Below are 27,589 nucleotides of genomic sequence, written 5' to 3' on the forward strand. Positions count from 1 at the left end.
ATCCCCCTGTGCACCTCCAGGGGCTGTGATGGAGGGATGCAAAGAGCCAGGGAGGAAGTTACAGGAGGCTGGTACTACGTGCCAGGCTGGGATGCCAGGCTTTTTGTGCATTAATCGCTGCTCAGGAATAATCCGAGTGTGGTACGGTTTGTTACCACCTGCATTTCTCTGGCTGGCCCGGAAAGGATTTGGCTTATCCTGGCCCACTTTCAGCCGGTTTGTCACCAGCCATTGTCCTTTGCCAGCGAGCTGGGCAGCAAGCCTTACTGAGGAGTCAAAACTCATTTTCTCCCTGGGGTAGCCCAGGGAAAGCTGATGCCCACATCGTGCTGGCTCCAGGCACTGGGTCTGCCCACACTGGCAGCTCAGGAATCACGGGCTTCAGGAGCTTTAAATAACTCCCTGCTCCAACATCTGCACTCCAGCTCCAGCCCACTGCCCTTTCCCAGCCCTGCTACACCTGGGCAGATGCATCTGAGTACATCTGGCCACAGGCACAAAGACCACCCAGCCCTGCACTGCACAGGGGAAGAAAAGAGCCTGGCTACACAACGGTGAAACAGTGGGAGCAGCAAAGCCTCTGGAGAGATTCAGGGGTGATGTAAGCAGTGGGGCTGGCACAGGGAAGTGGCCTAGGTGTTTCCACAAGGTGCCTCTGCTGCGTTTGGAACTCCATGCTCAGGTCTGAGTGCACTAGTGTGAGGAGTCTCCCTAGAGAGCCAGTTCCCTTCCCCATCCCACTTCCAGATCACTGCATCCCAGAAGGAGGGAGAGAGAAATGGGGAGCAGGAATTCACTCCACTCACCAGCACTGCAGAAGAATCACTAATATCTCCTGAGCTATCTGCCAAGCCTGGTAGCCTCTCCTCCCAGCTCCAGCACCAGCTATGGAGAATCAGAGCTACCCTGCAGCACTGGGGATGAGTATCCATTGGCCCTGCACTGCTTGAGGTCTGGGAGTGCAATGCTGACAAAACCTCCTCCAGCATGGACCAGCCTCAGCCCCTTGCTGCCATGAAAGAACAGAGCAAAAGAGTTCCTTGCACATTTCCATAGGGATAGGGTGTAAATCCCAAGAAATTACTGACATGAGCAATTACATTTTGCCTCTGTAAAAAACAAAAAACTAGCATGTCCTTTATTTTCTGGCTGGTCTTCCCCACTGAGAGATCCATCACTGCCAAGACCCACCCCAAAGGTGGCTTTATTTATTAGGGCAGAGAAATTCCTGCCAGAAAGAGGCTACATACTTAGAGTGGTCTGGTTTGGCCTGTGCTCAACACAGCAAGGAGCTGAGGGCTTGACATACGATCCAGTCATGTCTTGCCCCACTCTGCCTGGCAGCTGGAGGACTGGGACAAAAAACACCTAGTTCCCCTGGGAGAGGGTGTCACTCCCCAGCCTAGACAAAAGCAGGAGCTTCCCCATCATGGTGCACATGCTTCCACCCCACAAGAGCCATATCTGCAGGACCCAGAGAGTACCCGGAGATCCTCTTACTCCCAGGGGCTGGCCACCAGGTAGCAATCCTAGGACCATCAGAGTTTTAAACCATCCCTAGAGCGCAGGAGGGCAGAGTACCCTCCCCAAAACCAGGAGACATGGCATTGGTGGGGCACTGGGAGAGGTGAGCCGGGAGTGCAGGAGGCAGCAGCGAGCAACTCCACCGCCAGAGCCGGCAGCTGCACGGCCCAACAGGCAGCCGTGTAACGATTTCATCATCTTCCAGCAAAATTGAATTAGTTCAAAGCCAAAATCTGATTTGCGAGCCCAGCACTCTTGACAGCAAACCCTTTACTTTGTCAGGCAGCTGTTAGCGGTCTCCTTCAGCGCAGCGGCGAGGACGGTGGCAGAGAAAGCAGGGCTGCTCCACAGGGACCCCTCTGCCTACCTGCCTGCTCCCAAAGCCCTTCTTCAGCCCTGCTGATGAGTGCTGAACACCAACAAGCTGGACTTGAAGGAGGTGGGTGATAGCAGGTGGGTCAGAACCTCCACCAGACCCTCCCAAACACACACACTGGTAGCCCACGCCTGCCTCAGCCCCATATCTGATCCTATTTGGCGACTATCCAGCCTATAACCTCTCCATCACCAGGAGTTGCAGCCTCCAGCAACTACTGGTGTTTTATAACACTGCCCAGGAAAGAATGCAGTAACAGTAACAGTTCGATGAGAAAACAAACCCCAGGAAGCTGGGAGGTCCCCTGGCCACCTCCACTCAGAGGTCCCACACTGAGCAGCTGAGACCACCAAGGGAGCAGAGGCACCCAAGTGAGAACCAGGCAGGAAAATACCTCTAAGGGGACAGAAGGGAGTGCTCCCTCAGCTGGGGATGACTGTCTGTTCCAGGACAGCAGCACGCACCACCTGCATCTCTGGCTGACAGTTTGCACTGGTCACCCCCAAAAGCCACCTCACTGACAGCACCTTGTGCCCTCCCAGCACCCCATGGAGATGATGTGGTCCCTCCATGTTGAACATCTGACCAGCTTTTGCTGGGACCATCAGCCTTCCCACTTCCCTCCATCAGATCTGCGCTCCATGTTCTACACATCCTGCTGCTCCCAATACCTTCTGTTTGGCCACTGCCAAGCCCCGGGTGACACAACACCCCCAAACCCATGGCAACACATGCCATCTGCAAGGGACTCCACAGCAGAGCTGCAGCAGATGCCCTGAGGCCTGAGCATACCACCCTCCCAGCCCAACTGACTGACACTGCCCAAACCCACAGGGAAAACACAGCTCAGGTCAAATCACCGGGAAAGGTCCAGCCAGAGACTACCATCAGAAACCAGGAACAGTCTGGCCTGAGTAAAGACAGGTGGGAACTTACCGAGTTGATGCAACCCAGCTCCTTATTCAAGAGCCAAGGCAGTGAGAGTTTCCCTTCCCCTCTGTAGCATGACTGGATACGCTCCTTGATCTTATCCTTGATCTTCTTCAACGTGAAGAGGCAGAGCACAGACTCCTTGGGAGGCTTAACCCTATTTTTCTGGCCCTGGGAGAAGATGGTGAAGAGGATATCCTCCTGCTCTGAGATGCCCAGGTACTTGGCCAAAGCCTTGCCAGGCTTGGTCAGGTAGGCATCCTGGATCAGGCGGTATTCAATGCCATCCTGCACACAGCCAATGGGGAATTCCACATAGGAGTAGAACTTGGGGTCATCCACACAGAGGCGGACGATCTTGGAGGTGAAAAACTGCTCCCCAGTGGAGTCAGGAGAGGTCAGCTGGGTGTCCAGCTGCAGAGTCAGGTAGTAAACAAACTGCTCACTGCTGAAGCTGTAGATGTAGTAGATGTCAAAGGTGGGGAACTTGGAGAGCGTATCCGAGGGGATTTTGAGCTGCGAGGAGACAAACTCATCCTGGTAGACGAAGCCGAACATCTCCGCGTTCTCCTCATTGGCCATCAGCTTGCGGCTGGAAAGAGTGGGGAAGTACTCTGACTTCCCATCAATGGGCGTCCCAATGAAGAGCTTGTTCTGCCCATTCAGCACCTCGATGATGACACCAGACATGGTGCCCGACTCGTTGACGCTGGAGAGGTAGTGTTCCTTGCGGTGGTGGGGCTCACCCAACTTGAAGAGGTCGTCCAGCCGCAGGAACTGGCAAATCCCCTGGGAGGCACTGCCGCAGGCAATCAGCCGATTCCCCGAGTAGTCCACCAGCAGCAGTTTGTTCACGTTGTTGGTGGTAACCAGCCCGTGGGGGCAGGACTGGACGCTGGGCGGAGGGTAACACTTCTCATTGTCCTCCACGGGCCCTGTCACGTGGGTCCGCAGGAGTGTGAGGTTATTGGAGAGCTTGTAGATCCGATTGACAGCCCCCACGTAGACCTCCCCAGTTTTGTTATGGACCACCAAGTGTGTCAAGCTCCAGTCTGTAACCAGGAAAGTCCTAAAGGGAGATTTGGAGCTGCCTTCCGCCAGCGGTAGCCAGGTGCTCCCCAAGAGCAGCAAGGTCCAAATGTGGATGGACAAGTGGTGCTTGAGCCAAAGGAGCCACATTGCAGCAGCCTCACATCCAGCCAAGGCCATGCCCAAACCCAGCCAAAGAATAAATAGAAACAAACCCAAACTAAAGGGATGGGGGAGGGAGCAGGAGCTAATGGGATACACTCTCCTCTGCTTCCACTGTGCTCAGCATTCAGGGCATCGTCGGCATGGCCAGTCCAGTCAACCCTAGAGGGAGAAAGACAAGAAAAGTCAGGTTTAGGAGGCTTTCCTGCAGTCTCAAGCATGCTTCACCCCACCCAGAAGACTGCTGCTTCGCATTTTTCTAGTAGGCAGAACAGACCTTGACCAGCTGCCCCAACCCCACTCCATGGCAGTGTGGGAATGGATGCAAAATTCCAGCAGCAAGCACAGCACAAGCCCCTACACAGAGGAGGATCTCAAAAGCACCTTTTAAAGGAGTTGAGAGAGCCAAGAGCCCTGGCACATTGCCCACCATCCCGCCACCTGCCTGCCAGGAGGGTCATGGGCAGGAGGGGTTGGAGGCAGCACACAGGCATGGCAAGGACAAGCCTGTCCTTCTGGCATTTCTATGCATTAGAAAACACAGGGCCAGACATGAGGCAGGTGGTTTGAGAGGCTCCAGAAGGACAAGGGGGCACATGCAGGAGGGATGGAATGCTCTGCCTGCTGCTGTGCCACAGCTGGGGCTCACCAACATGGAGGAGCAAAGCAGTGGGGAGCCAGCCAAATGCCCCACATCAGGGTGACCTCTGCATCGTGGCAGCAGGGAGGAGACGGCCACAGGAGACCAATGCACAGCTCTGCTCTCCGTGTCGGTTCAGCAACCCCGCTGTTACACCCCATCCCTGCCTTCTCCACCCGCACAGGCACAAGCACCCCTAGACTAAACCGGGTTGTGCAAACCCCTCTGCCAGCACACAGCCCATCCTACCATCACAGTCCATCCACCCAAGGTGAGACCAAGGTCCATGGCTGAGCACCAGCTCAGTTTCCCAGCCAATGCAGATAAGCCACTGCAAAACAGAGTGGAGGAGGAGGAGAGCCTCTCTCTCTCTCCTTCCTATCCTTATCGTCCATCTCTGACTCAGCTCAGGACAACCTCCAAGAGGATCCCAGCAGGGAGTGGCACAAGCAGGAAATATGGCCCGCGGTGACTGGCAACTCTGCCAGATCCGATCCCTGGCAAGGCAGGGTGTCAGAGGGCAGCCAGCTGCCGTACCAGCAGGGCTGTGTGGGGCTGAACACTGCCCCAGCCTCAGCATCCTGCCCTTGGCGGGGCTGTGGGACCCACCAGCTAGGCCACCTGCAAACCTTGGAGGGGCTGCATCATCACTGAGCCAGTAGTGAGCCATACAGCTGGCCCAATATTCCATATAGCATCCTTCACTTCTGCTGCTCCCCTCTCAAGCCACAGAGACAGACTGGAAGAGATCTAAGGAAAGGGAGAAACTTTTTTACCCCTCCTCCAAATCCCCTTCTCTAAACACAACACCCTCCTCTACTATTTCAGGGCAAGCCCAGCCCTGGCCACCCCTGCAGCCTTGCCAGCTCACCTGAGCCCCAGATATGCTGGGCAAAGCTGCTGCACCACTTCCAAACCCTCTCTGCAGATCTGCCCTGCCCACAATGCTCCTCACCCTGCTCTCTTCAACTCCTCAACGTATCCACCTCCAAGGCAACAATCTCAAGGGACATTTGGACGATGGCACATGAGCAGCACTGAGACCAAATCCAGGCGCCACAAAGCTATCTGCGTGTGGAGACAACAAAAGCACCACCCTGGAAATCATCCCCATGGTCCTAATCAGCCATTCCTACCACCTTTTCCAGCCCTGGGAGCCTCCCAGCAAAGAGTATGTTGTCACAACACTGTCAGGGCTAGGACACTCCCAGAAGACACTCAACACTGCCCAGAAATTTTCTGAGCTTGTTGGTAAGGGGAATAACAACAAGCACCCCAGATTAGAGCTTATTATCTCCAAAACACATTGATGTGGGACCAAGTGGCACTGTCAGCATAAACCCACTGGCTACCCAGAAAGCCACAGCCCAGCAGCTGCAGGCACTGGGGTTTCCTGAAGAAAACCAGAGAGTGGTTTCCCACCCAAAGAAACTGGCACAGCTGTCACCAAGGCACTGCTCCCGTACAGCTGAGTCCCTCAGTAAGAGCACCGCGGCTGCCTGGCAAGGAGACCAGCACCAAATTCCTGTGTCAGTGATGTGCCAAGGAAAGAAGGAATGGGGGAGATGGGGATTGGTGCAGCACAGAGATGCCACCCAGAGCATCTCCTGCCAGGATGAGAGAGCGTGACAGGGAACTTGTTTTCTTGGTGCATTTCTGTGATTCATTGCTTCTATTTCAGGAAGTGGGTGAGAGAACTAGAGGTCGAGTTGCTGCCACAAACCAGGGCTAGAAAGCCCAACAGGAGATTCCCAAATTAATGTAGGGAACTGCCAATCAGAAGTTGGAACAAGAGCAAAGTGAGGCAGAGCTGGGGCGAGCTAAGAGATGACACTCTGCAGAGCTCCTCCGAGATTTCTGCTCCTAAATATACTACAGCAGCAACATCTCGTCCTAGTGACCTGACACCAGTGGTGGTTTTGTCCAGTCCTGCCTAAAATCATCAGCAATGATTAATAAAAATAAAACAGCACAAATGGTTACCTTTGTCTGCCTTCTTTGGGATTTGGTGATATGGGTTTCTAAACTCTGGATTGAACTAAAGCAGAGCTCAATCCCACCATGGTGCTGGCAGCCCTGCATTGGAGCATGGGTGTCAGCACAGTCACTGCTCCCTGCCTGTGGGAGCAGCAGACAAAGGGCATTTCCCTGCTGTCACACAGCCTCCAAGTCCCATGGAGAGGTCACAGTGCAGCTAAGGCAGGGCAGCTCCTCTGCTGGCACACTCTTTAACCTACAGGGCACCCAAACCCCTGGGGCTGCATCCAATGAGCACCTTGCCCTCAGGGGACCCAGCTCAGGGACACTATACGACTGCCATCACCCAGAAGCAAGACCTGCACCACAAACACATCCAGGGCAGTGCAAAGGCATGGAAAACTCTGGGAAGATACCCTGGAGCCGAGCCTTGCCCTGAAACAGGCAGCAGTAAAATAGTTCACCCCAGCCCAGTTGCATGCATGCCAGCTGGGAGAGCAGGACCACAAACACAGCTGGGCTGCTGCTGGGCACCAAGCGATGCAGCCCAGAGCATCTCCAGCTCTGAGCATCCCCAGGGCTCACCCCACAGCGGGGCCACATCATCAGGCAGACAGGCTTGTGCTCTGATTTCCACGTGCACACACATGTATTTACAGAAGGAAATCCACCATCAGAAACAAAGCCAGCACAAGAGCCAAATCTGCTCCAGTCTCCTTCATCTCCCACTGGAAAGGACATTTGCTCAGTTTTACCTCAAAGAGGCCACACTGAGATGGTTGCAGCCACTGCAAGACTTGGATGGGGGTTACCCACCTCAGCACAGACAACACTCAGACATCCCAGCTTCAATGAGCCTTTCAGCAACAAGCCAAGGACACATCCCAGAAATGCCAGTGCCCCACTTCCTGGCTGCTGGAGAGGTTGCAAGGAGCAGCAGCACTCATCCCCCAAGGCTGAGAGCTCCCTGGTCCTGCAATATGCCCAAAAAACTGTTTGGGATGGGAGATCACTCTTTGGGAAAACAATCATCACTTTTGATAGCACAAAGCAGGAGTACTGGGATGGAAAAACTAACCTTAAAAGGCAAAGACTGGACAGAGTGTTAAGGACCAGCTCTCCACTCATCCAGGCAGCAAGTCCAAGAATCAGCACTAGCCTAAAAAGCAGCAGCCCTCATGGGAACACCCGGGGACAGGGTTTGAAACATGCAACAAGCACAGAGGTGCATTTCTGGCACACACAGACCCACCTGCCATCCCCTGCTCTTCCACCAACAGGACCCCAGCAGGTTCACTCCCACTAAAACACCCCAAGAGCTTTATAGCCTTGCACTTTTGCAAGGGAGGTTGGAGGAGAGAAGGCATGGGATTGAAAACCCCCAAATAACTGAAATAACTGACCCACAAAAGGGGAAATGGCATCTAAAGAGCCTTTACCTGTAATCTCTCCAAGTCACTTGCTGCTCTCAGCAATAAGAAACAGTGAAGAAGGGACCAGCTACAAGCTGCCAATAATTAGCAAAGTGAAGAGAGGGGAGATTATCCAGGGGAGAGAAAAGCCTTCGGGCCACAGGAGAGGCAGCCTCATCATAGAGCTGGTGTATTTTTAGGTTCATCTTCCTGGGAAAAGCCTTGCAACAATGAGGAAAGCCTGGTGGTGGTACAAATTCGAGCTGCACTACAGTTGCTGCAACAGGGCTAAACTTTAACTCCTTCCTTCACTGCATACAGACATTGAAAAGTATTTGGCTGGGGTCCCTCCCTAGCCAGGGAGTTAAATCATTAACAACTTTATCCCTGGCTCAAACCACACCCTGATGAGATTAATGGAAGGCTCTGAAGCTGGCCCAATGCCCCAATCTCCCTTATTATCACCCAATCAAGAATATCTTCAGCATCTTCAGTTTCCTCCCAGGCTCCTGCCATCCCTCCCAGGCAGGGTCTGAGGACCCCATCCTGTCATCCACCCCAGCTTCTACTCCTGCCCTGCAAGGATCTTCTGGGGAAAAAAATTCAGCCTCTTTTGTCCTGAGAAATGTGAGAAGAAGAACCAACCATCTACTGTCCAAGGGCTCATGAAGCTTGACCCTCAGCAAAAAGAAGCATAAAAGAACAAGCAGTGAGGAAATTAAACAGCATTTCTCAAGTGCACAATTCCCCATCTCTGGTCCTCTGCAAGAAGTCATGTCACGCCAAGAACAGCTTGAACTCCAGGACAGCTCTGGAGCCACTTTGTGCACTCTCCACCAAGAGACTGCAGGCTGCCCTGCAGAGAGCCCTGCCAAAAAGGGCTCACAAGCATTGCCAAGATGGAAACCCAGGCTCCCTGCAAGCACAATGTCCCAAGGCAAGGAGGCACGCGAGGACAGCCTCAACAGATCCTGCCAGGAAATTGGGCATGGATTGAGACCTTACACATCTCCCAGCTCCATCCAGGTACACCAGAAGCAAGAGTTGGTGGCTGTCCTTTGCCTTATTCCCACAACTCAGCTGGGTATCACAGTCCAAAGAGGGACCCTACAAGGGCTTTCTGTTTGCAGCCCACATGCTGGACCTGGATTCCCAGGAGGAAAGTGTGCCCAACCTTCCTTTGTATTCTCTGCGGCCCACAGTACAGAGACCAGGACTGACTGGTGCCTGGAATGGAGACCACTGCACAGCCCATGGGTAATCATCCACTCAGAACACAGCCTCCTGCTTCCCATCCTGCACAGCACCTCAAATCCCTCTCTGCTGCTCATCATCCACAGACCCCGAATCAAGGCACCAGGACACCAACCATGGGACTGTGGATTCCTACTATCAACATCCAGGTCAACCCAAGGCTTCAAACAGCAGATTGATGTGAATTTTGTCACCTCGGTCAGGACCAATTAGTAACATCTTGCCCCCATCTTAAGAGCTCAAAGTAGCTCAAAGGCAAAGAAGTACAGACCAAATTCCCTGAAGGCCACCTCCCCCTTTGGCTTTGGCCCACACACTCCCAGACTCTTGATTCTCACAAGCCATCCGTCCACTGCCCCACATAAATGTCCCAAAACCCAGCCCTGCTGGCACAGGCCACCTTAGTCCAGCTGGACCTGCAGAGACCCAGGTCACTCACAAGCAACATCTCAACAGCAGAGAAGTCTAAGGAGAGATTCTCTGGCCATCAGCATCCTTCCTTTGTGTGATCTCATTCCCTGGAGCATAATGCATCACTCCTCACTCCCCAGCCTCCTGCTTCACAACCCTCACTGGGCCAGGGCAGCCACAACCACAAAGCCATGATCTTACCCTCCCCAGATCAATGTCCCTCTTCCAGCCCAGCTCTCCAGGCTGCATTTTCACCTCTCTGTCACAAGCACTTCCCCCAAAACCCACAGGGAATCTAGAGAGCTCCTTCTTTGCAATGGGGAACTGCCACAGGAGAATTCCTGGTTGCTGGATCCCCTGTTTCAGCAAAGGGAGGTCATTCTGGGGCTGGTTTAATCCCAGCTAAACTGAAATTCCCATGCTTCCGCCTGGCCCCTTGCTGACACCAGCACTTGTGCTGTCCTGTGGCGAGCCAAGCACGACTGCCATCACATTAGTTCTGATTAAAACAACCACAAAACTTCTCCAAATAAGCTTTCCCAAGCCATGTGTGCTTTTCCTTCCCCTATTAACCTCCCATCCTTCCCCCTCTGCTGTTTCAGTTATGATGCCCCAAGAACCACAGCTGGAAATGACACTGCTTCCCCTGTGGAGTTTCCAGCTCAGCATAGCCCCATGTTTCTTTGCCCAAGGTGAAGCTGACCCTGAAGTGAGACATCCAGAGAGATAGCAGAGGCAATAGGACAGAGAGAGACGGGAAGAGGAAAAGCCTGGAAGTCCCCCCACACCATCACCACAGGGGAAACTGTTCTGAGAACCCAAAAAAGGCTTAATTCACAGCACCATGGGCAAACAGCATCTGATATTAACAAGGAGGCACCACAGCAGTGGCTGTGCCTGCACTCTGCTTTCCTACAGGCAGTGCCAACACAGCGCACTCCAGCCCAACTTCCCACAGCAAGGGGGTCTCAGCACCACACCTGAGCAGAGCACACTTCAAAGCATGGATGCAGCCCAAGAGCTGCTGGCTGGGAGAGAGAGCAGAGCAAGGCTTCTCCTCTTCCTGCAGACTCCAGCTGCAGCCCCAAGCCATGTTGGTCACCTTGCTCCGACGGCCCGATGCCATGCAGAGCATCTGAGATTCCAACAGGCATCAGCACAATCGACTGGCTCCTTCAGTGCAAAACTGAGAAGAAGCAGCTGCTCGCCTGTGCTGGGAGGGCTGTCCATGCACCTCTGCCAAAAACCCACTTTCTGCTAATGAAGGTGGCTGGATGGCAGCTCCAGCCAGTGCCATCACCCTCACAGAGGGCCAGGGAGCCATAGAAGGCACAGCCAGTGGGCCAAGAGATCCAGCTCTGTTGGGAGCTGACACGCTCCCCTGGCACGGTCGCATTTTTCCCTCCCAGCTCTCTCCCATGCAGGCATGAGGCCATGCAGAGCAGGACCTCTCCTGCATGTGCCAGCAGCCCCACGGGCACCTCGGCCATGCTGATAAGGAAAAACAGTGGGAGCCATGGAAGCCAGGGCTGCTGTCAGCGTCACGGGGCTCGGCTCTCCTTTGGAAACAGGGCTGCCTTCCTGCCTTCCTCCTCCCCCATTTCTTCCCGATGACATCAGCCTGAAAAACAGGTTTTTGACTTCAGCAGGGCTCATCGGCCGATTCTGGTCCCGCCAGAGACGGGAGAGTCCCCCCTTGACTGCAGAAAGGAAGCAGCCATCCAGGAGCCGGACACAGAGATAAGCAGCAGCGGGCAGGCAGGGACCCTGCCAGCATGCCAACACTGGTAGGAATGAAAACCATGGCGAAGCAGATGGGGGTGCAGGGAATGCGATGCTGGGGAACAGATATAAATGTTTTACAGAGGCCGCGGCAGCTGTAAGCAGGGGCTCATGCCCCGGCTCTGACACTGCTGTGCTACAGGGCAGCCAGACCTACCCAGTGCAAAACCCAAATCCCAGGGCAGACTCCCATCTCACTCCAGCTCCCAGAGCCCAACAGCAAGCCCTCGGGCTGGCCACAATGATAATACAGGACTCAACACTATCCAGCAAAGCCTTCCGAGGGCCACAAAGCTGGACGCAGACCAGCAGGGAACACGATCCTGCGAAACATCCTGCCCACTAGCCAAGCTCCAAGATTATTTTTAAACTCCTCCTAAAATATTTTTGGGTTTTCCTCTTCCCCTGTTGAAACTAACAGTCTGCACAGGAAGAGCAAAGCAACCGCCCGTACACAAAGCCCGGCCGTATGCACAAAGCAAACAACTCACTGCCATCATAATTACCTGCGATGCTATCAGCAGCTGCAACAGGGTCAGCATTCACAGAAGGAAATGTGGCTTTCACGTCGTGCCACTTGAAACGAGCGTGACCATCCTTCCTCCTCCCCTGCCCCGCAGCAGCACCCGCTCATGCCAACACCACGGTCAAGTGGAGGAACAGCTCTTGGATGTGGGGCTACATACACAAGAAATTTCTCCCCCTAATATAGGAATCTGCCTCTTCTCTCGACAGGAATTTATTTCTGTGAGAGAGCCTGAATATTTTGACACACAGTTGTTTAACCGAACACATAAAGCAAAGGGACTCGCAGGGCACCGACAATGCCACCAAGACTTGCCTGGATGAGGGTAGCATCAGATCAGGATCTGCAAAGGATCGAGCCCCCGACACTGACACTACCCCAGAGGTGCTCAGAGCATCCAAGCTTCCCAGTAATTTTGAAAAGCCATCTCCGCTCCCAACCCCTCACATGCTAGACTGCATCTTTGCTCCTCCAAACTCGCAAGAAAACGCAAAGAATCACTCAACATTTATCAGTTCAAAACACATGTGCAATTAGCAGGATTTTTTTTTCCTCCCTCCAGTATAATTATATATGTTTTAATGCAATTACCACCCCTGTATTTTGTGCATTAAACAGTAGGCAACCCAAGGAAGACAGAGGCTTTTATTTTTCTTGGCCTTGACTTTCTGAAAATAATACTATGTTGCAAAATAACTCCGGAAGAAAGGCTTATCTTTACCAGAAAAAGAGGGAGAGCAGATGAAAAATGGGAAGAAGGAAGGAGAAATCTCCCAGAGAGAAAGCATGGATTTCAGTGTCCCTCCACACTGCCCTCACCCTCCAGTCCCTACACATACCTGGAAACCGCCCCGATACCATGGACAAGACTCAGGAACAGCCTCAGCCCCTTCTCCCTCGCTGACAGAAAGGAAAACTGAATCAGGCAAATGGTCGTGGTTACTCAAGCTGGGGTCATTAGCTGGATTAAAGCTCCCGAGCTCCAGCCAGCAGCACGGAGAGCAAAGTGCAGCTAAACTGCCCAAATTGGATTACCAGTGCTCCTGGGTCTCTGTGCCAATTTGGCTGGCAGATTGCGGGATGCTCGGGTAGGTGGGCAGCGAGCAGAGCTGCCAGTGAGGAGGAGGAGAGATGAGGAAGAGATGGTCCTTGCACAGCATATCCCCCAGAGCCATGCAGCCTGTCCCTGGCACCCCTGACACGTTCTCACCTCAGGCACTTTCTCCAGCAAAATCCCTCACAATCTCAGCTCCAGGAGCAAAGAGGATATCACACCCTGGCTCGCACTAGGCCCTGAGTTGACTCCAGCAATAAAAAATCTCCTCTGTGCTTCAGGCAGCTCACAAGGGTCTCTGGCCCCAGGCACAGAGCAGCACACAGCAGCCCACAGGGCAGGGGTGGATTTGGCTCTCATTCCATAGAGGCACCGTGGGGACAGAGGAAATCACCCAATACAGTCCATCTTGCACCATCCAAGGCAACTTCAGAGGAGAAAGGAGCAAAATGTGGAGAGTGAGCCCGATGATCTGGATGTGGAGTTTTCTTCCTGACTCAAACAACATCTCAGCACACCAGCAACAAAGAGGAGGTGTGCCAAGCCTTGGCTAAAGGGAAAATAAACTTTGAAATGCTTTTCATTCAGGTTTTTAAATGGTGGCTTTTAAATGTTCCACCCGGAACAAGGGCTGGAGGCAGCTGCAGAGTGCTCAAGGAAGCAAGGCAAACAAGGACACCCTCCTGTGTCTGGCCATGCTCTGACAAACCCATGGGAAGGTGTAGGTTTGGCTACACCCCATGCCAAGTGCAGGGCAGAAGAGCCAGGACTGCCCATGCCTGGCATTGAAACCATCAAAACTTACTTATTGTCTGCAGCTTTTCTCCTGCATGATGCACAAGATGCTTGCTCAAATGTGACTTCCAAGTTTAGCAGGCAGACCATGTTGGGGTATCTACAGGCTTCCATGTCCACCCTGGGGAAGACTAAGAGGGGCATGGGTGAGACTGCGGGTCAGGGATGGTGTCAGAGCACACGTGTTCTCACCAAGTACCACAAATCTGTAGTGGGATGTACCCCATAGCACTGAATGGAACACTTCCCAGGCTACAGCCAGAGAAGAAGCTGGCCATCTACAGTCTAAAGCCAAACCAGCCACCTCACCAGCGGATGGTGGCAAACACTTGATCCTCCTAATTTTGCATGAAGCCCACTGCACACTTAGCCCCTTGCTGGGAAAAGGGGCCCCAATCCAAACTCAGGAAAGGTAAGGAGTCATGGTCCATGCTGAACCAAGCTCCACATCACTCGTAATTCCTGGTCTTTGAGCCTTCTTCTGCACACACTGTACCTCACCAAGCCACCCACTAGTCAAACCCTGGCCAGGAACCCTCTACTCAGCAGTTTCTTCCACACAGCACACAAACTTGAAGGAGACATTCACAGACCAGAGACAACACCACCCCAAGTTCTTGAGACATACATTCCACCAGTTCAGATCAGTGAAAAATTGCAGGCAGTGAGGATGGCATCATGGGCATTGTGGTGACCCATGCCTACCCTCCTGTCACTGCAAAGACATGGCAGCACTTCTGCTGTCCTGGCTTTTTCAAGGTTCCCCTTCCATCGAACCAGAGCTGCCAAAAACCACATCTGACTCCTCAAGGAAGACACAAACAACCAAAGCACCAAAACGCCCTGCACAGAAAGGCAATTACAACAAAGCCCAGTGGGACTGAGCAGAAGCCCAGTACAGTAATGCTCCCCGCGGTGTGCAGGGAGCCAGTGTCACCAGCACAGCAGCATCAGTCTCTGCTGCTCGGAAATTGCCAGCTCAGGGCCGGGTCCGGCTCTCGGCGGCAGTGAGTGCTGCAGCCAGGAGCAAGGCAGGCAGCAACAAAGGCCCTGACCCACACTCAGCCTAGAGAATAAACACATCCGAGCTGCCTTCATTAAGCCCGATCCCAGGGCCAGATCCTTCGCTTTGTTCAGAAGTCAAACGCAGCGAGCCCACGGAAACACCCGGCCCGGCGTGACATTTGCACGCAGGGAGCAGGGCAGGGGCCAGCGCCGGCTGCCGCCGCCGTGGAGGAGGGGAGGCAGCCCTGCCAGCATGCAGCAGCGCCGCTTTATTACCCTCTTCCATTTCGGCTGCGCAAAGCCCCGGCGAAAGGCGCTCCCCGGGAGCCGCCGACACGGCCCTCGGCCCCGTCTCCGGCGGAGTTCAGAGCAGTTTGTTTATCTCTCGCAGGGCACTGCCTCGCTCGGGGAAAGGGCTTTGTGTGACGGAGCACAAGGGCTCTGCTCCGCACAGCCCGAGCGCGCACGAAGGCGGATGCCTGCGCTCTCCTCCAAATCGTATGCTTCTGCTAAAAAAAAATAAGCCAAGAGGGGGAAACTCTCCCCGACGCCGCTATCGCCGTGCTAACAAAAGCAACGTCGCCGAAACTTTAATCTTCGGGGCGGCAGCCGCAGAAAGCCCAGACACTCAGCGGAACAGGAGCCGGCCAGCCCTCGGCGCTGCCTCCCCGCAGCCCCTGGAGAGCAGCGAGCGCATCCAGGCTTGCCTCTCTCGGAGGAGTGGAGCCGGCAGCCAAAGCCAGCGGTGGATGGGGAACACCAGATCACACGCGTGATCGGGTATTTTGAATCCAGACTTCCTTACCAGGCTTCCTTATAGCCCCGTGTCGCCACACCGCTGCCGGCACCGGCATCCACTGGCACCAGCAGATCACTCGGCAGCGAGCGGGAAGAAGAAAAAAAAACCTTCCCTCCTTGCAGCCACTTAGGAAATCATCCATGCATCCTCCCAGAGGCATCTGCCCCACTGCTTTTCCTTGGCTTCTCCACCTTTCCGCCCTGTTCGGTCACCAGTGTCTTGAGAGAGAGACATCAAGTCACTCATTTTACCCACTGAGTATAATACAAAAGACCCTGGGATTGTTCAGGAAGCAATTAGCCGCTGTTCAGAGGAAAATGGTGTTTTCAAATGGATAACCTTTGATGTAGTCAATAGCTTCAGCTCTTCTTTTTTTTTTTTTTTTTCCGTTTTTTTAAATTCTTGCAGCCGCACACAAAAGAAAATAAAAAATAAAAAATTTAAAAAAGAAATCCAGCAAAAGGCTGGTAATCCCCCCCGACACAGCTCTCGCTCAGCAGAAAAGGATTTTCTCGCAAGCTGGAGGAAAAGCAGCTTCGGGAGGCGGCTCATCTGCCCAACTTTTCTCCCCTCGGTGTCCCGGAGCAAACGAGGAGGATCATGAATATTCATCCCCCCCGTTAGCAGGTTCTGCTTTTGTTTTGTCCTCTCCAAGCAGAAGCCAGGGGGGAGCTAACAAGTGAGGTTAATGCCTGTCTTTTCTCTCCCATCCGTCTCCTCTTTAACCAGTGACCTTCATGTTAAGCCCTGTTTACACAGCAGCCCCCCTCCCCTGGCTCCCCCTACCCCGGCGCTCGGCCAGAGGCAGAAGGAAGAATTTCCCCGCAAGGGAAGACAAGGGAGGAGAAGGCGATTGCGGGATTCCGGGATTTATTTCGGCACGGCACAGAGATTTTGCAAATCCCTCCCCGATCGCACGCCGGAGCTGCCGCTGTGTGTTCGCTGGGCAGGAACGGGAAGGGGCTAAAGGACACCGAGCGCGCAGCCGGCTTTATTCGCCACCTTCCACGTTCATACCGGCGACGGGAGGCGCGCACCGGCACAGCCCCACACGGTACCGCAGCCTCCCAAGCCTCGCCCGGAGGTGCCCAGCGCTGCGCTGCCAAACTATAGCGCGATCACAATAGCAACGATCGTAACGAGGGCGACCGGCAGCCATCCCACCCTAACCCATCCCATCCCGCAGGGCGCCCGCGGCACCTCCCCGTCGGCGGCTGGGGAACGGGGAGCGCGGAGGGAGCGGCGGCGCTGTGGGCTTCGGGACGAGCCCAGCCCGGATGCCGCTCACCGCGCCCCGGCGGGATGCGGGGATGTAAAGCAGCGAGAATGCGCGAATGGATATGGGATAGCACAATGCGGGGATGGCAGGGGGGATATGGGGCAGTGCGGACACAGGGATGACGGCGAGGATGTGGGGCAGCACGATGCGGGGATGACAGCGGAGACGCAGGGCAGGGCAGATGCGTGATCCAAGGCGGTGAGCACGGGAAAGGCTGAGCTCGGTTCACGTCCCCAGCAGTGCCGGACCCGGGTGGGCAGCGGGGCTGGGGCAGCGAACGCCGCCGAGAGCCGGGGCGGGAGGGCGCAGCGGGGAGGTGGGGGAGGAGGGAGGCGGCCGAGCCCCGCCGCTACCCCGGGCAGGGAGGCACCGCGGGACCGGCTGCCCGCCCCGGCCGGGGAGCTCCGGGCGGGGAGACGGCCCTCAGCCCGTCCAGCCCGCACCTGCCCGGTCCCCGACACGCACCGCTACGAGACCCACGCGGGGTGAGCAGCGCATAAAGAACGAGGCTCGGTCCCGGCGCGGTTTTGTCCCCCCGCGGGAGGCGGCTCCCGGAGCCGCGGGGCGCAATGCGGGCTGGTCCCGGCGGCAGCAGCGCGGCGCCGGCCCTGCCCGGCCCAGCCCTGCCCGGCCGCCGCGGCCCCTCCGCGCCCCCCGACGGGGCCGCCGAGCCCTGCCCGGGCCAGCCCTGCGCTGTCGCCGCGGCAGCAATAAAGCCAAATTTTTTTAGGGAGCAGTAAAGCCAAATCCGCGTTATTTTTAACGAACCGACCAATCGGGCACATCTCGCCGCGCCCGAAAGTTGCAGCCGGGTTACTCACGGCTCCGGTCCCCGCTCGCCTCCGCCGTGCCAGCCATAATTGCATTCCACACCAAGCCGCCCGCCGGGCCGCCGCCGCCTTCTCCGCCGCCACTGCCTCCTTCTCCTCCGTCCCCTCCTCCTCCGCGCCCGCCTCCTCCTCCTCCCGCCGCCGCCGCCCGGGGCTCCGCGCCCGCCTCGCTCTCGCCGCCGCCGCTGCCCCGCATGAATGGGACGGGGCAGGAACGCCGCCCGCTGCGCGCCCCCGCCGCGCGCACGCGCTCACGCACTCACGCCCCGCACCGGCGGAGCCAGGGATGGGAGGGGAGGCGGGGGCGCGCCCCACGCGCCGCCTCCAGGGGGCGCCCGAGGGGGAAAGGGGGCGGGGACAGCTGGCCGGGCCGCCCCGCCCCCCGCCAGCCCTTAAAGGGGCCATGCCGCGAGGGGAGACGCGGGGTCCGCTAAAAGCCGCCCCGGGCGGACGGGCCCGCGCCCACCTGAGCGTCCCCGCGCCCACCTGAGCGTCCCCGCGCCCACCTGAGCGTCCCCGCGCCCACCTGAGCCCCACGGCACCCACCTGAGCGTCCCCGCCCGCCGCCGCCCCGCACCCCGCCGCAGGACTTCGTTCCCGGGGCTGTCCGTCCAGCATCTTCCCACTGGCGCCGCAGCCGCTCCACCTAAAATTAAAACTAAAAAAGGGGAGAAAAATAATCAGAAACGTTAAAAGATATTCATTACAGGTCTGAAGTGGTTGCCTGTCTTTTTTAAGCGCTCTCAGTGTTATCCATTCCTGTAACTTTCCCCCACTGTTCCCTCTCACCATGCCAGCCAGAGTCTCTTCTCAGAGACAGCAGAGCCGCGGTGGCACTTCTCCTCTCCCCTGTCCTGTGTTTGGTTAGGCCCTAATGAAATGCTCCATCATTTCTACATCAGGGAGAGACCTTCGTAAAAGTCAGCAGGAATATACAGAGTGTTTGCCATCAGGACCTCCACACATTTCAGAAGAGACCTTTGGGATGGAAACGACAGGGAGTGGATCTCTCCAGACCTCCGCATTCGAAGCTGGAGCTGTAAATGGTTCCGTTCACTGGGACCCCACCATCTGCTGCAGCACAGGGGCTAACGGTGCAAGGTGGGCTGTTCAACCAGGTTTTCCTGGCTACCACCAGCCAGACCTTTAGCCCCACCAGCTCTCAACACAGGGACACTTTGTCCTTTAGGCACTTTGTCCTTTACACACCACGGGAGTCTAGGAGCTGCCCCATCTGTGGAGGAAGATGTGTGCATACCTTGTTCAGGCACACATATACACCTCCTTTGCAAGATCCCAGCAGGTGTGTGTGTCTACAAAGCCATAGGAGCCCCTTGGCTTCTCTGACAGGAGGAACTGAATTCCAAAGCTGTGGAGGGCAGCACAGAGCACTCTGGGAGAGGACATGAAAGGAGAGCACAAGGCACCGGTGAGTCTCAGGTAGCAGAACAGAGAAGAAAATGGACCTTCAGAGGCTCCAGTGAGAGTAGGGAGGAAAATGGAGGAGAAAAGGGGTGATTTGGTTGACTTTAACAGCCGAGCTGCACTCCCCTCGGTTCCCTCAGCATCTCAGTGTTCACACCTCACTCAGAGCCCACCTAAGAGCAGAGATGATGTCCCTGCAACTTAGACAACAAGGTTTTCTTCTCATTTACCTCCCCATCCAGCCCTCACCAGCATTCATTTCCAGGAGGCCAGAGGAGCTGAGAACAGGCCTGTTCCCCCAGGGTACAGCATCAGTGGCTGCCATTCTCCCACCTCTTGTTTGTGCAGGGACACACATGGGGCCCAGACTTAAAAGCTTTCAAAGACAGAGAAGACATCATCAAGCTCTGCCGGCAGGGAAGTGGCTGGGATTTGGATCACTTCCCCCAGACTGAAAGAAACACTTCTCCTTTCCCCCACCCCCCTCTTTCTCGAAGAGACTAAATTTAGTGAATTCCTTTCACATTAAAAACTTGTCAGGTATTCACATCCAAAGAGGCTGCTGCTCCTGTCTCTCAGGGGAGTTACCGAGACAGCAAAACCTCTTAAACGAATAAAAAAAGAAGGGAGAGATATTCAGGCAATCTCCCACTACTGCTTTAAAATCCACTCCCAGGGCTGGTGCCGGCAGACCTTGGTCCCGTGGCTGCTGTCTCCTGCCACAGAGGCAAAAAGAGAGGGATGAGTTCTCCCTCCCCAGAGCAGGAGTGAGTGATGCGGCAGTACCAACCCCTGGGCCAGTGCTATCACTCCCGTGTGCCCCTGGGATGGGAAACTGGAGCGATTAATTTTTGCTAGAAGTGTATTTGTTCACAGACATCCAGTGAGAAGGGGAGCCAAGGTGGAGGAACTGAGAAAGGAACAGGCACCTGGCTGAGAGTTCACCGCCAGCCCCCTCCTGTTTCACCGAGGGCCCAGAGGGAAGGGAATAAAAGACAGAAAGAAAATCTAAGAACCAGCGATGCCCGTGCCCAGCAAGGGTCAGGAGGGAGCTGGCAGGGGAGATCCCGGCTTTGTGTTGGGTGGGAAACAGCCCCAGGCTCACAGCGACCCGCAGGACTCCCACGGCGGGGACGATGGCTCATGCCGCGGCCAGCGGGCACCGGGACACGCTTGTCACTCACACGGCTCCCCGCACGTCTGGGCACCTCGCCCCCGCCGAGACACTCTCGTTATCTCGGCAAGATTGGCTTTTATCCTGCCTCCCGGGGGTCTGGCTGCACATCCACAGCCTCCCTGCTGCTCCTCACGGCCCCGCCGCCAGAGCCCGCCGGCTGACAGCCCGACTGTGCCCCGAGGACAGCGGCTTGAGTGGCACCTCAAAAGCGCTCCCGAGCTCCGCGGGGTGCTGGAGGGAGGGCGGGAGGCAGAGGATGGCTCCGGAGGCAGCTGGATCCAAATCCCAGCAGTGAGGGGTGAGGGGATGGCCCGGCTCCTTCTCATTGCGCTAAACGCTATCTCGGCGCTTCTCAGCCAACCTCGACCAAAATTACATTGAGATAAAAACTGTTCTTGGGGTGTCTGGGACACTTTGGCCATGTTACCAGAGAGACTGAGGGGCATCTTGTTGTCTAAAAGCAGCCTGACAACTACTTTGTCAAAACCAGAAACTAACTGGGAGAGGATTAGGTCACTGGAGAGAGCCCAAAGAGATGGGAAGGCTCTTCTACGCTGCTCTCCCGGTCTGAGTGCTGAGGGAGCAAAAATAACCAGAAAAAAAAATCACTTTTTTTTTTCTACTGCTAGCAGTTGTTGTGGGTTTTTTTGGTTTTTTTATTTGTTTGTTTGTTTGTTTGTTTGTTTTGTTTTGTTTTAGTTTTTAATTGGTAAAAAAAAATAAATCCTCAAAGGCAGATTTCTTCATAGTGCAGGAGTCAAGACCATGTCACTTCCCTTGGTTATCACCCACAGGTGGAAAAATTATCAGAAAATGAACCCCCAAGAACCTGCAACCCCCGTTTAAACCCCCTGCACCGAATACACAAGGATGAGAGAAACCCAGTGGCCTCAGCCCAAAGCTTTTTAGGCTGTGAAATCTGACTGGCCCAGAGAACAGTCTGGAATCCAAACGTGGGTTTTGGGGATCTTCACAGCCAAACTGCAGCTCTGCTCTGCCCAGATGGTCCCAGGTTATCCCCCCGATGGGCATGGGCACCAGGAGAGATCCACTCTGCCCAGACAGCAACAATGGGGTTTTTTCCCTCCTCCCACCCCCAAAGACGTTTTTGCTAATCCAGCCTCAGGAGCAGAAAGGCTGAGCAGCCAGGCTGAGGAGCAGCACTGGCTCTGACCAGAGGGTTTGTCAAAGTTTTCCAGGAGGCATCAGCAGCTCTTTAAGCTTCTTGACAGCCAGGATAACAAACTGTGTCTGCGGAGCTCTGGGGATCCAGGGTGGAATTAAAATGGATAATGAATAGAGCCATTTTCAGGGGATCGCAGCTGCAGAGGCATGAAGGGCAGTGGGGAAAAGGTGCTGGGGAGGCACACGGGGCAGGGACACAGGGCGGCACAGGGGCTGTCACCAGCATTCCTTCACTCCCGGTTCTGCCCAGAAAGGAAGGCACTTTGCTGTCTGCTGGAACAGCTCCCATCCTCTGCGTGCTGCCACAGGGCCCCTTTGGATCACCGGTGTCCACAAAGAGGGGCAAGCAGCCCCTTTGTCCACCCCACTGTGCTCATGTTCCTGGGAATTTTCTGGCAGAGGCCTCGCTGGGCTGGCAGCACCACTGTTCATCTCAGTAAGAAGAGGATCTTCTTGAAGGGGATCAGGAGAAAGACGAGTCTGGGAATATCCTAATTTTCTCAGCCTGTCTTACTGGCAGCGATGCACACCTTGATTTGGGAAGAGGTTTGATGGGATGGGTGCTGGGAGCTGTTGTTGTGGGAGAGGCTCTGGGGGCCCCTGCCAGGTCTGTGACAAGAGATTGGTCTGGACGTCAGTGCCAGCACATGGGACCCAGGTCAGGACACGCAGGTGCAGTGGGGGAAGACAGACACCCAGTGGGCTGGCTGGCTGTGCTCCTCTCAAAGCTGATCCCCAGCTCCCAAAAGACTGGCCCTGATGACTTTGTATCCACCAGCCGACGAATCATACATACACCAGCCCATCGCCGCCGGGCAGGGAGGTCCTGCAGAGATCCCCTCTGGCAATACCTGCTCCGGCTGAGCTCCTTCATCCCCAGCCCTGTGACTCATGACGGTGCTTAATTAGCAGGATGCCTGATGCAGACACCTGTCAACTCCTCCGAGACAACCAGCATTTCACGTTAGCTGCCCCGGGGCTGTTCGGCAGGAACAGCTCGCTCTCGTATTGATATTCCTTCATCTCAGCCTATTTTCCAAGCCGTCAAGCTGCCATCTCAACCCTCCCAGGCCTGGCAGTGCTGGGGAAAGCAGCCTCATGTCCATCAGCTCCTAGACTTTGATCCCACCTTAGCCACTCAGGAGGGCTGGAACCAATTTGTGCTTCCCCTGGCAGTCCGGCATCCCCACACAAGGTTCACCAAGCACTGACTTCGAGTCAGGGTGATGTTGAAGATAGGGGGAAAAGTCACTGCCCCATTCCCCAGGCCCACAAGTCTCCAAGGTGCACTACCATGGACGTGGCATCGCTGCCATATGGTGCAGGGACACCTCTATTACCGGGAGCCACGGCAACAGCCAGTAGAAGGGATCCTGGGAAACTTTGTGTCCTTTGGAGAGCTTTTCTTCCCCTGCTCTGCGCACCCCACTGTACTGCTCTTTATTCCCACCCACTCCGTGCCCTCCCCTGCCAGAGTCACCTGAGGAGCATTTCCGTGGAGCAGATTCACCTCCTCCCTCTCTCTTAGGATCATGTGTCAGTGTCCACTTCGCAAAGGCTTTCTGGTCCTCCGCCACTGCAGGGAGCAGAGATTTTGTGCTGAGCATGTGTAGGCACGAGGGAAGGCTGCAGTGGCCTAAGAACACCCCCCTGCGTTTCGTCCATGGGGAGAAGGCAGAAAATGGCACTGTCAAGACCGGATGATGCATCAGTCAGACAAAACTTCAGGCTATGGCTCCCTCCATTCCTAGGTGCCAGGCTCCATCTCTAGGATGACTGTTTTCCCCATGACTCAAGTCAGTGGAAAGACCAACAACAAATCCTTTGGTGGCTCAAAAATTCACCTCTGTCACACGGAACAAGTGGGTGTCCATGAGACACCAAGGAGTCTTTCTTAAGACACCCTTTCTCCAGTACCCATGTAAAATTAAAATGGACAAGGAAGAAGCTGCTGTAAATAATGCATTTGTGGTGCACTACACAGCTTCGGGAGCACATATGCATTGTCTAGTCTTATTTAAAGAAACCCAGCCCTGCCTGAGTCATTAAAAATGCATCCTGGTTTCAGCTTCATCCCATATACACTCACCACTGTGAAGCAGGTGGTTCAGTGGCTATTTTCATGCCTTCCCTCTCTCCGCTGGGCCTGGGCAGCCCCATGCTGTTACAAGTGAGGCCTCTGGGTCACATGAAAAATTCACGCACTTGGCATCAGGCATTTTCCATCCCCGTGCTCCTCCCTCACACCTGGGCCCGAAGATCCACTCTTGGCCGCTGCCTCCCAGACCCCAGCAGCATCCTTCAAGCTGATAAAGGATGCTAAGAGAACTCTCAGCCCTGGTCTGGCCACTGCATCCATCCCACCACTTTTCCACCCCACTGCCTTCTCCCCACCTCCCTCTGGCCAGTCTTAGATCTCCATCACATATTCCCCTTGCTCATATCCTGTATCTCCTCCTCACAGGTATCTGCACCTACCCCTGCAAGGACAGATGGGCACCCTGGGGTGCTCTCACCAGACCAGAGGCAGAGCCCTCAGCCACACTCAGCCCATCTCCCCTGAGCTTGTGGGCCACCACGAGTGTTTGTACGACCACAGCAAAGCCTGAAGCAGAGGCATTATTCACAGCTTGTAGCACCCTACTTGTCTGGGAAGTGCTGAAAGCAATGCACAGGGTGGGATGGGCTGGCAGCACCCCTCGGGCACAGGGACACCAGCCACGTGCACACAGCCTGCCTGGGCTCCCACCTGGATCCTCTGCATCTCCCCCGCCGTGGAAGAGCTCCTCCAGAGACACTGCAGGAAAACCTGGGAGATAACACGTGCCTGCGACATCAGCAATTAAGGAACATTAATTATAATAATAATAATTATCACAAAATAGCATTTTTATGGCACAATATTATGCTGAAAGATTTACAACATACTGAATCATGAAATTCGTAATTAAAGTTACTTTAGTTTCTAATTTTGCTTTAATTCCATTCCAATAAAAGATAGGATAAATATACCTTAAAAAAATCTGCAGAAACCATTACTTAAGACAATTTCCCTATATAGGGATGTTATACTGCTGCACAGAGATCCCTTGAGGAGCATCAAGAACCTTGGTGAGGAAGAAACATTCAGGCCTGTGAAATACCAAGTGCCACTAGCCTCACCCCAGGGCAGCAGGACACTGCCACCTGAGGGTACCTGTGGCCTCTTGGCTTGAGCTTCCTGGCCATGAATGCTCCTGATGTGGGTCTGTAATTCACTGTGTTCCTTCTGTGTTTCTGGGGTGGAGAAACTGGAGGGTCTGGCATCCAGAGCAAGAGCTGAGCTGGGTTTGTTCTTCACATCACTGCCAGAGGAGTCCTGCCATCACCACTATGAGCACAATGGTGTGGGATGGAGCAAGGATGTTTTACTCTGGCTCTGACTTCAGTCTGTGCACCTGTAGCAGTCGGTAGGAGAGAGGGCACAAAGAGAGGACCTAAATCCCAGCCTTCCATGGAAAAATTATTACTGACTGAAGTGGTTTTTACAGAATTGAAACCCAACCTGTAATTGTTTTGATGAAAGTTCATCGCCACAGTAAGAAAAGGTGGAGGGGGGAAGGAATAAAAGAAATTCTTTTAGACATGGTCAAAGGTCTACGTCTTGGAAGAAAGATTACCATTGTAAAAGAGTTTTTCAGTTCCCTTATTTGAACTAACCCCATAACATTAACCAAGTCAAAATCAGAATACAGAGAATACAAAGCCTGATGCTTACCACAGCAGCCCACTCTGACTGTCCCCTATCTTGCAGCACAGGAATCCTGAGTAACGATTGTATTGCCCCACTCTAAGACGCGTTTTAGAATCTCAGATTCTCCACCAAACAAACAAGTCCAGACTCTGCTTTGCTGAACCCTCTTGTAAGCCTCCTGGACCTGCACCACCAGCTGGACTCCTGTAGGTTCAGCCATCCCCATCCTGATGCCTCTCTGAGTTAGGAGTCCTGGGGTCACCATCAACTGGTTCCAGATCCACTCACCTGAGAGCTGTGCTGCCTCACTTTCCCTGCCAACACCAAATGGCACAACAGGAGGGTAGGGAAATGGATGACCTGAGGGGCTTGGGAGACCATTTAACTCCAACACCATTGCCATGTACCCACTGCCCTGGCTGTGCCCCAGAAAAAGCTGTTGTGGGGTACAGGGATCACCTCCAGCCCTCCAGAGCCAGCACAGACCAGCTGGCACATCCCTGTGCCACAGTGGCTACACATGTTTGGCCTGAAAGCCAGAGGATGTGCCACATCCCCTTGTCTGCCATGCCATCCCCACTTGCTGTTTTTAAGGAGTCCCCTCCTCCTGACCCCAGCTGTGGTCTAATGCTGGGGCAGCCCCTCACAATGATGGAGCAGCCACAGGGCAGGCAAGGGACCTTCCAGCCCCTGCCCAAAGCAGTCAGCACGGCCGACTGCCTCCAAGCCCAGCCTGAGCCCTGCTCCACAGGGAGCCCCCCCCCGGGACTTAACTCCTCCATAATTAATTTAAGTGCCTCTGTGCTGCCCACTGGGCCTCCTGAGCACAGATTACTCACCTCGCCACGAAAGCAGGGAACATTAAGAATGTGTCCAGAAGATGAGAGGTCTTGGCTCCTTGACAGCCCCTAACTGATGGCTGGTTTGGGAGGCAGCTGAGGCAACACCAGTTCTCAGAAAAGCAGCAGGTCTGCCAGAGGGTGATCCCAGCACCCACAGTTCCAGATGGCTGGGAGGGAGACGAGAACTCCCCAAAAGCTGAGCAGGAATGGTGGGGTGTGCATTTGAGAGAAGGGTGAAGGCTTTAACTAGAAGAGATGCCGATGTTGCCAGTAAGGTCTTTAATTGATTCTGGGAGAGTGATTTCTAAATTACATCCTGACGTGTACACTGCAATCGATAAATGCATTAAGGAAGGAGCCTGCATGCCCTGGGTTGTGCTGCTCCACACCATTCCCACAGCCAGGAGCCTGCTCCCTGCCCCTCTGGCCGCAGAGGAATCCCTGTGAGCAGCAGGGCTGCGTGCTGCAGCACCTGGGGATGTGCCCCACAGAGCATCCCTCTCCAAGCAGATCTCCCCACATCTGGGAAGGATGCAGGTGTCTCGAAATAGTGACTTTTCCAAGGATTAGTGCCACGGTTTGGCAGCAGAAACAGACTGCTGCACCAGGATGGTGCTTCCACTGCAGCCTTGAGCTCCTGCTCCTACCCTGCTCTCCATCTCCTGGGTACTTCTTACAAACCAATTTGATCTGGAAAACCAAGAGTGAGGCAGGGTGGTCCTTCCCATAAGGATGGGCCAAAAATCCTGAAGAGCTTGACTGCCTGCCTATTTTAAGATGACAGATTTAGGAAAGGGTTTAGCATCTTTAGGAAGGGTTTAGTGATTTGAAGAAGCTGCCTGGAAGTTCCTGCTCTGCCTGCACACTCCCCTGCCACATCCCTGCTGCCTGAACAGAGAGATGGAAGCTAGGAAAACAAAAGCAAATACAAACACTTCAGCCTATTTATCAAAAAAGTTTACAAAATGATGAGTGAAAGACAGCTAATGATGCATCATATGGTTAGTGCCAGGGAAAACATTCTAAATTAAAATCCTCAAATATGAAAAGAATCAACATTTAATAAGACAGTTAATGTATGTTATTTAAATGTCACTTCATTATTAAAAGTGTATATTTTTTGAGGTTTAATAACCATGTAATTGAGGCATCTTTTCTATAGTTAAACCTTGGCAAATATGTTTTTCATAATTAGCCAGTATTTATTTAACATGCAATAACCATCCCATTAAATTTAATGACTTCAATTAATAGCTACAAAGGGGCCTTTTTTAATGTCAATATGTATTCTTAAAGCCAGTTCCCGACGCAGTGCCTCGAGGAAGCTCAGCCACCTGGGGGTGACAATGGAGGGCAGGCCCCTCAGCCAAGGCACGGGCTTTGCTGGTGCTTCATTGCAGGAATGTGTGCAGGAGGGGAGGGGATGCTGCATGTCCCAGCCA

The 27,589-nt window shown here is 54.4% G+C and overlaps 1 protein-coding gene across 1 annotated transcript in view; it reads right to left on the reverse strand.

Moving 5' to 3' along the window:
• Positions 1–17,909, reverse strand: part of PLXNA1 (plexin A1) — a 111,308-nt gene extending 93,399 nt beyond the window's left edge. The window contains exons 1-2 of the mRNA XM_066326662.1: positions 17,777–17,909; positions 2,837–4,183 (exon numbers count right to left, since the gene is read on the reverse strand). Of these exons, the coding sequence (XP_066182759.1) occupies positions 2,837–4,039 (1,203 nt within the window). The 5' untranslated portion in view covers positions 4,040–4,183; positions 17,777–17,909. The remainder of the gene's footprint in view (positions 1–2,836; positions 4,184–17,776) is intronic.
• Between the last annotated feature and the right edge of the window lie 9,680 nt (positions 17,910–27,589).

The sequence above is a fragment of the Sylvia atricapilla genome, chromosome 11 (assembly GCF_009819655.1).
Source record: "Sylvia atricapilla isolate bSylAtr1 chromosome 11, bSylAtr1.pri, whole genome shotgun sequence".
Taxonomy (NCBI): domain Eukaryota; kingdom Metazoa; phylum Chordata; class Aves; order Passeriformes; family Sylviidae; genus Sylvia; species Sylvia atricapilla.